This window comes from Oncorhynchus clarkii, chromosome 26 (genome assembly GCF_045791955.1).
Source record: "Oncorhynchus clarkii lewisi isolate Uvic-CL-2024 chromosome 26, UVic_Ocla_1.0, whole genome shotgun sequence".
NCBI classification, from domain to species: domain Eukaryota; kingdom Metazoa; phylum Chordata; class Actinopteri; order Salmoniformes; family Salmonidae; genus Oncorhynchus; species Oncorhynchus clarkii.
The window spans coordinates 39,712,107-39,724,278 of record NC_092172.1 but is presented as its reverse complement, the minus strand read 5'-3'; the positions used below and the strand labels follow the sequence as shown (position 1 = coordinate 39,724,278).

The 12,172-nt window shown below is 43.9% G+C and overlaps 1 protein-coding gene across 1 annotated transcript in view; it reads left to right on the top strand.

Moving 5' to 3' along the window:
* LOC139384674 (dual specificity mitogen-activated protein kinase kinase 5-like) overlaps positions 1-12,172 on the top strand; it is a 145,175-nt gene that overhangs the window by 78,531 nt on the left and 54,472 nt on the right. Inside the window, exons 18-19 of the mRNA XM_071129496.1 lie at positions 4,257-4,283; positions 4,637-4,669. Coding sequence (XP_070985597.1) covers positions 4,257-4,283; positions 4,637-4,669 — 60 coding nt within the window. The remainder of the gene's footprint in view (positions 1-4,256; positions 4,284-4,636; positions 4,670-12,172) is intronic.

The window sequence follows — 12,172 nt, the reverse complement described above, 5'->3', positions numbered from 1 at the left end:
AGAGCATCATTCACAGCATCTTCATGCTTCTTTTTAATAGGCATGAGACCTCTGGTAACACTTTAATATCTCCAATGTATTGAATCCAATCTATAACAGTCTGTCTGCCTGTATACTTCCACCAGAACCTGATTCATAAATTAGCCTAAATAACCAGAGAAAGAAAAAAGACAAACTTGTTCTTTACAAATGGAGCCATTGGCGTTGTGGTGGAGCGTTGAATGTTTTCACACCCTATTAATTTATTTATTCTTCCTCTCTCTCTCACTGTTTCTCTCTCTCTCTCTCTGTCTCTGTCTGTCTCTCTCTCTCTCTCTCACACTGTTTCCCCCGCTCTTGCTTTCCCATCCTCTCTCTCTCTCTCTCACACTGTTTCTCCCTCTCTCTCTCTCGCTCTCTCTCTCTCACACAGTTTCCCCCGCTCTTGCTTTCCCATCCTCTCTCTCTCTCTCTCTCTCCCCTTCTATCTTCCCTACATATGGAATTTAAAGCTACACCAAGAGACAGTGTGTGCGCCAGGGAGATCTCCCGCTGCCAGTGCTCTCCTCATCTCTCTGTTAATTTTCCCTGCTCCATATGGCGTTACAGACAGTTCACCTGCAGGTTGTAGCAGAGCCCTAGTAGAACGGGTAGAGTGGCGGCCGAGCGCCGCTCGGCTTCATCTCGCCAGGCGCAGCCGGCGAACGTCCTCGGGCCCAGGCTGTCAGCTGTCTGCGCAGAAGCCCCCTGTGCTATCACCCTCCACGGTCCACCCGACTGTGGCAGCAACACAAATAGAGAGAATGGAATCAATTGTAAGCACCTGAGATTTGCTCAGGATACGTGGTTTTGGGAGAATGGGGTCAGTGTTTTGGGTGGGATGTGGGTGGATTTGAAGGGCAGAGGGGTGCTTTTTGTTTTTGTAAAGAGCTGTTGTAACGCTGTAAGGGGGCCTCTGTACTCACCCTTTCCATTTTTTGTGTGTGTGTGTGTGTGTGTGTGTGTGTGTGTGTGTGTGTGTGTGTACTATACGAGTTGCCTGGAGTATGAGTTAACAGTAACAGGGGGGGCGGAGGTGGCGATAACAGAACACACGCCATGGCGTTTTCATCCTGTGTTTGTCATTGATTAGAGACGGCCTCTTTAATTCCTCCTCACCCCATGTTGTGATCCATTTGCATTCGTTGTGAGAGTTAATGGAGTTTTCTCAAGGCTCTGAAAGTCTTTGAAGACAGCAGACTGGATGTGATGTGTATACAGCCGCCGGGGCAGCGCCCCCCTGATTGATTTGGGCCCTTTTCCTCATCTCCATTTTAAATTGTTCTGCAGAAGAAGAAGAAGAAGAACAGGAAGTAGTTCCAATATGTTTGATGGTGTTGTTATGAAGGGATCACATAAACATGTCAAACTGTAGAGGGATTTAACAGATCAGTGATTGCACTCCCAAGTATTGAGTAATGTACACTCTTTTGACACTATCCCCATATTGCGTTGTGACGCGGGGACTTTCATATGATGAAGTATCACATTTTCCAAACATGTTGAATGCTTTATGCAGAGGCCGCATTCACCCCTTGTCTGTGAACGTTTTGTACTTTTTGATGCTCTAGCTATTGCTCCCCTCAACCCTGGAACATCTGTCTTTCAGATCAACACAGCTGTTAACATCTATAGAAATGGGAGACCGATGGCAGTATTGAGTGTTTCAATACAGTACCGTCTCCCTGTCTGTAGACTGAGAGAACAACTTCTACATGATGACTGAGTAGGAATACCATTGTCTCCCTGTCTGTAGACTGTGCTGAAGCTCTGAGAGAACAACTTCTACATGATGACTGAGTAGGAATACCATTGTCTCCCTGTCTGTAGACTGTGCTGAAGCTCTGAGAGAACAACTTCTACCTGATGACTGAGTAGGAAAACCATTGTCTCCTTTTCTGTAGACTGTGCTGAAGCTCTGAGATAACAGCTTCTACATGATGACTGAGTAGGAATACCATTGTCTCCCTTTCTGTAGACTGTGAGAACAGCTTCTACCTGATGACTGAGTAGGAATACCATTGTCTCCCTTTCTGTAGACTGTGAGAACAGCTTCTACCTGATGACTGAGTAGGAATACCACCGTCTCCTTGTCTGTAGACTGTGCTGAAGCTCTGAGAGAACAACTTCTACCTGATGACTGAGTAGGAAAACCATTGTCTCCTTTTCTGTAGACTGTGCTGAAGCTCTGAGATAACAGCTTCTACATGATGACTGAGTAGGAATACCATTGTCTCCCTTTCTGTAGACTGTGAGAACAGCTTCTACCTGATGACTGAGTAGGAATACCATTGTCTCCCTTTCTGTAGACTGTGAGAACAGCTTCTACCTGATGACTGAGTAGGAATACCATCGTCTCCCTTTCTGTAGACTGTGAGAACAACTTCTACCTGATGACTGAGTAGGAATATCATTGTCTCCCTTTCTGTAGACTGTGAGAACAGCTTCTACATGATGACTGAGATGACTGAGTAGGAATACCATTCTCCCTTTCTGTAGACTGTGAGAACAGCTTCTACCTGATGACTGAGTAGGAATACCATTGCTTATAACCAAGTCTGTCTATTCTGTTGTGATTGATGACTGTGATTAAACGAGGGAGTTTCATTGGGTTGACCTCGAGTGTCCATCCATTGCCTCTGAAATGTTGTTCCCTCAGAAGTATTGGAGTCCATTTTGAAACCAAGACTTTAAAAAAATCCATATTTTTGCCTCTACTCTTATTTGGGGTTATTGTTCATGATTAGAGTTTTTTTAACCTGAATGTGAAACACAGAACACTTTTGTTTTCCTCTGCAGGATTCAATCTCCAGTTTGTTGTCCACAGTAGTCGTCATTTTCAAACCAACTCTGTATCAGAAACAACAAGGGACTCATTGAAAGGTTAATATATTGTTAGACCGTAATCATCATATGAAGCGCTGATTACCCCCAGGACAAATATATATACTACGTTGTGATGTGGAAATTAGATCATCAAGTTATATCGTTGAATGACTATGTTAAATGGAACGATGGGACGGCATTGTTACGGCTCACTTTGTTGACGCCAGATCAAATTACTGTGTACGAAAAGAACAAACTCTTGACAAAATAGAACTCAAATAAGTTTGCCTTCCACAATCCAATTTCAACCCCTGAGCAGCTGGCAATTTTGTTTAGTAATTATTTCTGAATGAATTTGTTTTCTGTAGTCGCCCATAACGTATGTCTGAATCAGTTAAAATAGGTGTAGAGGCCATGAAGGGCCTCTTGAGATTTACCACGAGTTGCAAAGCTGTCAGTTAATTCAGAGAATGAATCAATAAGAGTTCTAACGCATTATCAAAAGAGCCTACGAAACAAGCAATTAATTGACTAAACATAATGGGCCATCTAGCTCAAAGCAGAAGACCTTGGGTCTCTTGTTATCTATGCATTAAAAACGTTCTCCCTGTCTGACTACAACTCCGTTTCTTGTGTTGTTTGTTGAGCTTTTCGGCCATGAAAGAAACTTCAAAGACTGTTTTTTTTTTCATTTTTATATATTTATCTGAAGTAAAATAATTGAAACTGTTGATGAACAAAGCCGTCATTTCAGGTCATTGGACTTTCACGTACTTTGTGTTGGAAGCTGTTTGTTTTCTGTGGAGTGGTGATGGATGAAGACAACATAGTCTATACGGAGCCCTTGTCATTTGGTAGTGTCTCACCAGAGATGACTGGATAATTGTTAGTTGTTAGTGGTCGACCAAAGCCCCATGTTAGCCTCTTAACTTTTTATTCCTTCTTTTTAACAACATTTAATTATTTTGTATCTGTTTGAGTGGAAATGTTTGCTCAGCCTGCAGATTCCTATTTGAAATATACATTATGCACAATTCATTCTACAACCCTGCACCTTTAGACAACCTGGAGGGGGTAGCAGGGAAGATGAAATGAACAGTGCTGTATATCTTCCACCTCCCCAAATGAGAGCAAGACTATTAACGTTTGGGTATTGTGTGTATTATTATGTAGATGGTGTTAACACATGCCCACCGGGGGGATGCCATCATATTCTCCCAGTGATCATAATGTGTCCAAGTGTGTGCTTTTGATTATGACATGCTAATTACATATTGCCTCTCTCTCTCTCTCTCTCTCTCTCTCTCTCTCTCTCTCTCTCTCTCTCTCTCTCTCTCTCTCTCTCTCTCTCTCTCTCTCTCTCTCTCTCTCTCCTTCTCTCTCTCTCTTCTTGTCTTCGTCTGCCTTTACAGATTCAGAAAAACCAAGGATCTTTAATGGTGAGATTTGATGTATTTTTCGTGGGGGAAGACAGTGTTTCACTCCCGGCAGTGTTTCACTCTCCAGTAGATCCCTCATTTGAAACGTCCCACAAATTGCGTTTTTTTTTTTTTTGCATTGAAATGATACAGCGGGCCTTAACTGCCTGTATTAGATTAGATGCTATTATAGAATAATAGAAACATTCAGGAGGCGATGGCTGTGCCGGAGCTTGGTGCATTTGATTAATGTGAATACCTTTTTATTACATGAGTGATTTTCTCTGCCACCTCTCTGTCGTAACGTCTCATGTAGACTAATACTTCGTTTTCTTCTTCTGCCCATCTCCTCTCTCTCTGTCTCCCCATTCAAGCCTCTCCAGTTACTGCAATGCATCGTTGATGAGGTGAGTCGGCGTCTTATGTGCTTTCTCTCCTAAAGTCATTCCTAATGGTGTGGAAAGCTTATATTTTGTTTCCTAATGAAGCACAGTGCTCAGACGGCTTCGCTCGCGCTCGCTCACCCCCCTCCGCCCCGCACACACAACCGCCTTGGGCCATTCCACACACATACACACACACACACACACACACACACTCTCTCAGGCTGCACCCACCCTGAGCGGCTCTGTAGACACACAGACACACAAACACAGGCAGATCACAGATGCACGTATACACACACACACATACACCTTACTACTGCCTTGAACCATTCTATACGCACATATTGATAGACACACACACACACACACATTGATAGACACACACACACATTGATAGACACACACACACACATTGATAGACACACACACACACACACACATTGATAGACACACACACACACACATTGATAGACAAACACACATATTGATACATACACATTGATAGGCACACACACACACACACACACACACATTGATAGACCCACACTGCTGCCTGCTGCTCGTTCTCAAAGGTTATTATAGTTTTGTTTTTATTTCTCTTCGTTTTCTGATTTTTATTTGAAGTTTAGTTTGTTGGTTTTCAGACCTGAATTGATTGTTTTTTATTTGGTTTTAGTTGTTTTAAAATTATTTCTATTTCTAGTTTCTCACACACAGGCCAGGAATAGAAGATACTGGGAGGAAGCTTCCTCCCAGTATCAGCCCAAACAGCTGTTACTTCTTCAGCCAGATCTCTTTTACAAGCTTTTATGTTACTTTGTTTCTGATGGCGGTCTATTGTGCATTTTCTTTTGTACTCTTAAGGTAGCAGGTTTTACAGAATATATTATTGACATTTGCAACGAGCATCCCAGCGGAGTGTTTGACACACTTTTATTTCAGTCAATACTCTGATCTTCAATTCCCTGTCGTTTTCTTTATACGTTTATGCTTGGTTTCCTTTCCTGCCATTTAACTGCCCCCTAATGGACCCGTTGTACAACTTCCGATGACCCCCGTTAGAGTACATCAGCGTGAAGCGAAGAGCGCTGTTGAATCACGACAAAAATAGTTATCCCTCAAAACACACGCGTGGCAAAACGGAAACGATTGATTGGATTGGAGACATTGGGTCAATTACAGAACATTTCCTAGGATTTTCTACCTGCAGCAACACTAGTGGATAATGCTGGAAGTAGCAGTTAAAACACAGGGCCTCCAGAACTGGACCAAAAGGCAGGACTCTGCTCATACCTAACTAGCTAACCCACCACGTTAAGTCTATAGGAATGCTAACAGGGCAACTTTAGCTTCGTAGTGCTTATACTATGTGAAAACACACTATATTTTTATTAAACCTTTATTTATACAGGGAATCCCATTTCAGCTGGGCATCTTTTTCAATGGTGCCCTGATGAATTGGTTTCTATATTTAATAGTTTGATCATTGTAATTCATATTTAACCACATCTCCTCCCTGGGTTTGCTTGTGTGTCAATGTGCCAAATGTTGATCGCAGCAAATATGGCCGCGCCCTTGTTGCCAGGCTACATAAGGTGAATATAGAGACACACTCAGATGTTCTCAATCAAGTGCTTTAATATACACACACACACACACACCTGGAGGAGGTAATGTAGCATGACCAGTCTAAGGAGCACAGAGAGTGTCAGGCCATTCAATATGTAGCATTAACCTTGACCTCTGACTCTTAGCAACACATGTTCCCAGAACCTTGACACACTTCCCTGTCCTACACACACACACACACACACACACACACACACACACACACACACACACACACACACACACACACACACACACACCAGGGTCAAGGGCAGTGTACCCCTCAGTCTACATGTAGCGCTGTGTATCAATCCTTTCTAGAATTATATATTTCAACAGCGAGGATATTTTGTGAAATAGGTTACGACGTGGTACTGCAGTCAGGTTAAGACCCTGGTGAGGTCGACGAAGTACGCAGATGAGCTTCCCTGTTTCTGACCGCTTGGGGGGGTGTGTGTGTGTGTGTGTGTGTGTGTGTGTGTGTGTGTGTGTGTGTGTGTGTGTGTGTGTGTGTGTGTGTGTGTGTGTGTGTGTGTGTGTGTGTGTGTGTGTGTGTGTGTGTGTGTGTGTGTGTGTGTGTGTGTGGGTGTGTGGGTGGGGGGGTGGGTGGGTGGGTGGGTGGGTGGCCTGATGGACGTACTGCCAAATGATCCAAAATTATATTGAAGGCGGCTTATGGTAGAGAAATTAGAACATTAAATTCTAGGGCAACAGCTCTGGTGGACATTCCTGCAGTCAGCATGCTAATTGCGTACTCCCTCAATGCTTGAGACATCTGTGGCATTGTGTTATGTGACAAAACTGCCCATTTTAGAGTGGTCTTTTATTGTCCCCAGCAGAAGGTGCACCTGTGTAATGATCATGCTTCTTGATATGCCACACCTGTCAGGTGGATGGATTATCTTGGCGAAGGAGAAATGCTCACTAACAGGGATAAACACATTTGTAAACCAAATGAAGAGAAATAAGCTTTTTTGTGCGTATGGAAAATGTCTATGATCTTTTATTTCAACTCAGGAAACAAATGTGGTCCTGTAGAACTAGGGATGAGTAGGTATATGGAGGAAGTAGAAGAAAATCTAGTGAGTTTTGTCTGAGTGCCAACCAAATACTGTAGCTAGACCTATAGTAGTAGTTATGACTAGCCAGACCTACAGTAGTAGTTATGACTAGCTAGACCTACAGTAGTAATTATGACTAGCCAGACCTACAGTAGTAGTTATGACTAGCCAGGCCTACAGTAGTAGTTATGACTAGCCAGACCTACAGTAGTAGTTATGACTAGCCAGGCCTACAGTAGTAATTATGACTAGCCAGGCCTACAGTAGTAATTATGACTAGCTAGACCTACAGTAGTAGTTATGACTAGCCAGACCTACAGTAGTAATTATGACTAGCCAGGCCTACAGTAGTAATTATGACTAGCTAGACCTACAGTAGTAATTATGACTAGCCAGACCTACAGTAGTAGTTATGACAAGCCAGGCCTACAGTAGTAATTATGACTAGCTAGACCTACAGTAGTAGTTATGACTAGCCAGGTCTACAGTAGTAGTTATGACTAGCCAGGTCTACAGTAGTAATTATGACTAGCCAGGTCTACAGTAGTAGTTATGACTAGCCAGGCCTACAGTAGTAGTTATGACTAGCCAGGCCTACAGTAGTAGTTATGACTAGCCAGGCCTACAGTAGTAGTTATGACTAGCTAGACCTACAGTAGCAATTATGACTAGCCAGGCCTACAGTAGTAGTTATGACAAGCCAGGCCTACAGTAGTAGTTATGACTAGCTAGACCTACAGTAGCAATTATGACTAGCCAGGCCTACAGTAGTAGTTATGACTAGCCAGGCCTACAAGTCCTTGGTCTGCTAGAATGGAGGGTGGTGCTAGCCGCTAGCCCGAGAGCTCCTTTACGTGTTGTGTTTATATTTTTGTGCAGTATAGTTTTGTCTTCAGTGTGTGTGTGTGTGCATGTGCACGCAGCACCCCATTTCACCCCCTAAAACAAGGGACCTTTCTGTCTCCACTCTCCTCTTCAGCTCCTCACTGACACGCGCTAATAACACAATGCCAGGAGAGAGCCCAACCCGACACACCCCAACCACACATTAAACATACCAAGCTTGTCCTTTACAGAGTATAGATTGGGTGTAATTAATAATTAAACGCTTGCAGTTGTAATGGGTTGACCCGGGCTGAACTGTTCATTAGTCACCAAGGCGAAGGCATCACTCAAACTATTTTCTCCCTCGTCCTTCACCGCTCTCCCCTGGCAGCGAGAGAGAGGTAGCGGGAGCTCTCGGGCTAGCGGCTAGCACCACCCTCCATTCTAGCAGACCAAGGACTTGGAGAGGAGGTGATGAGGGGAGAGGAGCGGAAAGGTGATGAGGAGAGGTGATGAGGGGAGAGGAGCGGAGAGGCCCGGCTGGGAATGGGAAAGTGTGGGACGGTTGCGGACCCATGTAGGTGGTGGTGGAGCCAGGAGTATTCAATTGCCACTGTCGCTCCTGCTGGGTTAGGATTGGTTAGAAATGGGACGGTACGGGCTGGGTTGGATTGGGCCAGGGTGGGCTGGACTGGGCTGGACTGGATCTATGTGACCTGGGCTCGACGGAGGAGTCTTTGCCGTGCCTCATATGAAGAGCAAATGTGGTCCTGTAGAACTAGGGATGAGTAGGTATATGGAGGAAGTAGAAGAAAATCTAGTGGGTTTTGTCTGAGTGCCAACCAAATACTGTAGCTAGACCTACAGTAGTAATTATGACTAGCCAGGCCTACAGTAGTAATTATGACTAGCCAGGCCTACAGTAGTAGTTATGACTAGCTAGACCTACAGTAGTAATTATGACTAGCCAGGCCTACAGTAGTAGTTATGACTAGCTAGACCTACAGTAGTAGTTATGACTAGCCAGGCCTACAGTAGTAGTTATGACTAGCCAGGCCTACAGTAGTAGTTATGACTAGCCAGGTCTACAGTAGTAGTTATGACTAGCCAGACCTACAGTAGTAGTTATGACTAGCCAGGCCTACAGTAGTAGTTATGACTAGCCAGACCTACAGTAGTAGTTATGACTAGCCAGGCCTACAGTAGTAGTAATGACTAACCAGGTCTACAGTAGTAGTTATGACTAGCCAGGCCTACAGTAGTAGTTATGACTAGCCAGACCTACAGTAGTAGTTATGACTAACCAGGCCTACAGTAGTAGTTATGACTAGCTAGACCTATAGTAGTAGTTATGACTAGCCAGACCTACAGTAGTAGTTATGACTAGCTAGACCTACAGTAGTAATTATGACTAGCCAGACCTACAGTAGTAGTTATGACTAGCCAGGCCTACAGTAGTAGTTATGACTAGCCAGACCTACAGTAGTAGTTATGACTAGCCAGGCCTACAGTAGTAATTATGACTAGCCAGGCCTACAGTAGTAGTTATGACTAGCCAGACCTACAGTAGTAAGTATGACTAGCTAGACCTACAGTAGTAGTTATCACTAGCCAGACCTACAGTAGTAATTATGACTAGCTAGACCTACAGTAGTAGTTATGACTAGCCAGACCTACAGTAGTAATTATGACAAGCCAGGCCTACAGTAGCAATTATGACTAGCCAGACCTACAGTAGTAGTTATGACTAGCCAGGCCTACAGTAGCAATTATGACTAGCTAGACCTACAGTAGTAATTATGACTAGCCAGACCTACAGTAGTAATTATGACTAGCCAGGCCTACAGTAGCAATTATGACTAGCTAGGCCTACAGTAGTAATTATGACTAGCCAGACCTACAGTAGTAATTATGACTAGCCAGGCCTACAGTAGCAATTATGACTAGCCAGGCCTACAGAAGTAATTATGACTAGCCAGGCCTACAGTAGTTGTTATGACTAGCCAGGCCTACAGTAGTAGTTATGACTAGCCAGGCCTACAGTAGTAATTATGACTAGCTAGACCTACAGTAGTAATTATGACTAGCCAGGCCTACAGTAGTAATTATGACTAGCTAGACCTACAGTAGTAATTATGACTAGCTAGACCTACAGTAGTAATTATGACTAGCCAGGCCTACAGTAGTAGTTATGACTAGCCAGGCCTACAGTAGTAATTATGACTAGCCAGGCCTACAGTAGTTGTTATGACTAGCCAGGCCTACAGTAGTAGTTATGACTAGCCAGGCCTACAGTAGTTGTTATGACTAGCCAGGCCTACAGTAGTAGTTATGACTAGCCAGGCCTACAGTAGTAGTTATTGCTGTAGCCAGGCCTACAGTAGAAGTTATGACTAGCCAGGCCTACAGTAGTAGTTATGACTAGCCAGGCCTACAGTGGTAGTTATGACTAACCAGGCCTACAGTAGTAGTTATCGTTGTAGCCAGGCCTACAGTAGTAGTTATGACTAGCCAGGCCTACAGTAGTAGTAATGACTAGCCAGGCCTACAGTAGTAGTTATGACTAGCCAGGCCTACAGTAGTAGTTATGACTAGCCAGGCCTACAGTAGTAGTAATGACTAGCCAGGCCTATAGTAGTAGTAATGACTAGCCAGGCCTACAGTAGTAGTTATGACTAGCCAGGCCTACAGTAGTAATTATGACTAGCCAGGCCTACAGTAGTAGTAATGACTAGCCAGGCCTATAGTAGTACTTATGACTAGCCAGGCCTATAGTAGTAGTTATGACTAGCCAGGCCTACAGTAGTAGTTATGACTAGCCAGGCCTACAGTAGTAGTTATGACTAGTCAGGCCTACAGAAGTAATTATGACTAGCCAGGCCTACAGTAGTTGTTATGACTAGCCAGGCCTACAGTAGTAGTTATGACTAGCCAGGCCTACAGTAGTAATTATGACTAGCTAGACCTACAGTAGTAATTATGACTAGCCAGGCCTACAGTAGTAATTATGACTAGCTAGACCTACAGTAGTAATTATGACTAGCTAGACCTACAGTAGTAATTATGACTAGCCAGGCCTACAGTAGTAGTTATGACTAGCCAGGCCTACAGTAGTAATTATGACTAGCCAGGCCTACAGTAGTTGTTATGACTAGCCAGGCCTACAGTAGTAGTTATGACTAGCCAGGCCTACAGTAGTTGTTATGACTAGCCAGGCCTACAGTAGTAGTTATGACTAGCCAGGCCTACAGTAGTAGTTATTGCTGTAGCCAGGCCTACAGTAGAAGTTATGACTAGCCAGGCCTACAGTAGTAGTTATGACTAGCCAGGCCTACAGTGGTAGTTATGACTAACCAGGCCTACAGTAGTAGTTATCGTTGTAGCCAGGCCTACAGTAGTAGTTATGACTAGCCAGGCCTACAGTAGTAGTTATGACTAGCCAGGCCTACAGTAGTAGTTATGACTAGCCAGGCCTACAGTAGTAGTTATGACTAGCCAGGCCTACAGTAGTAGTAATGACTAGCCAGGCCTATAGTAGTAGTAATGACTAGCCAGGCCTACAGTAGTAGTTATGACTAGCCAGGCCTACAGTAGTAATTATGACTAGCCAGGCCTACAGTAGTAGTAATGACTAGCCAGGCCTATAGTAGTACTTATGACTAGCCAGGCCTATAGTAGTAGTTATGACTAGCCAGGCCTACAGTAGTAGTTATGACTAGCCAGGCCTACAGTAGTAGTTATGACTAGTCAGGCCTACAGTAGTAATTATGACTAGCCAGGCCTACAGTAGTAGTTATGACTAGCCAGGCCTACAGTAGTAGTTATGACTAGCCAGGCCTACAGTAGTAGTTATGACTAGTCAGGACTACAGTAGTAGTTATGACTAGCCAGGCCTACAGTAGTAGTAATGACTAGCCAGGCCTACAGTAGTAGTAATGACTAGCCAGGCCTACAGTAGTAGTTATGACTAGCCAGACCTACAGTAGTAGTTATGACTAGCTAGACCTACAGTAGTAATTATGACTAGCCA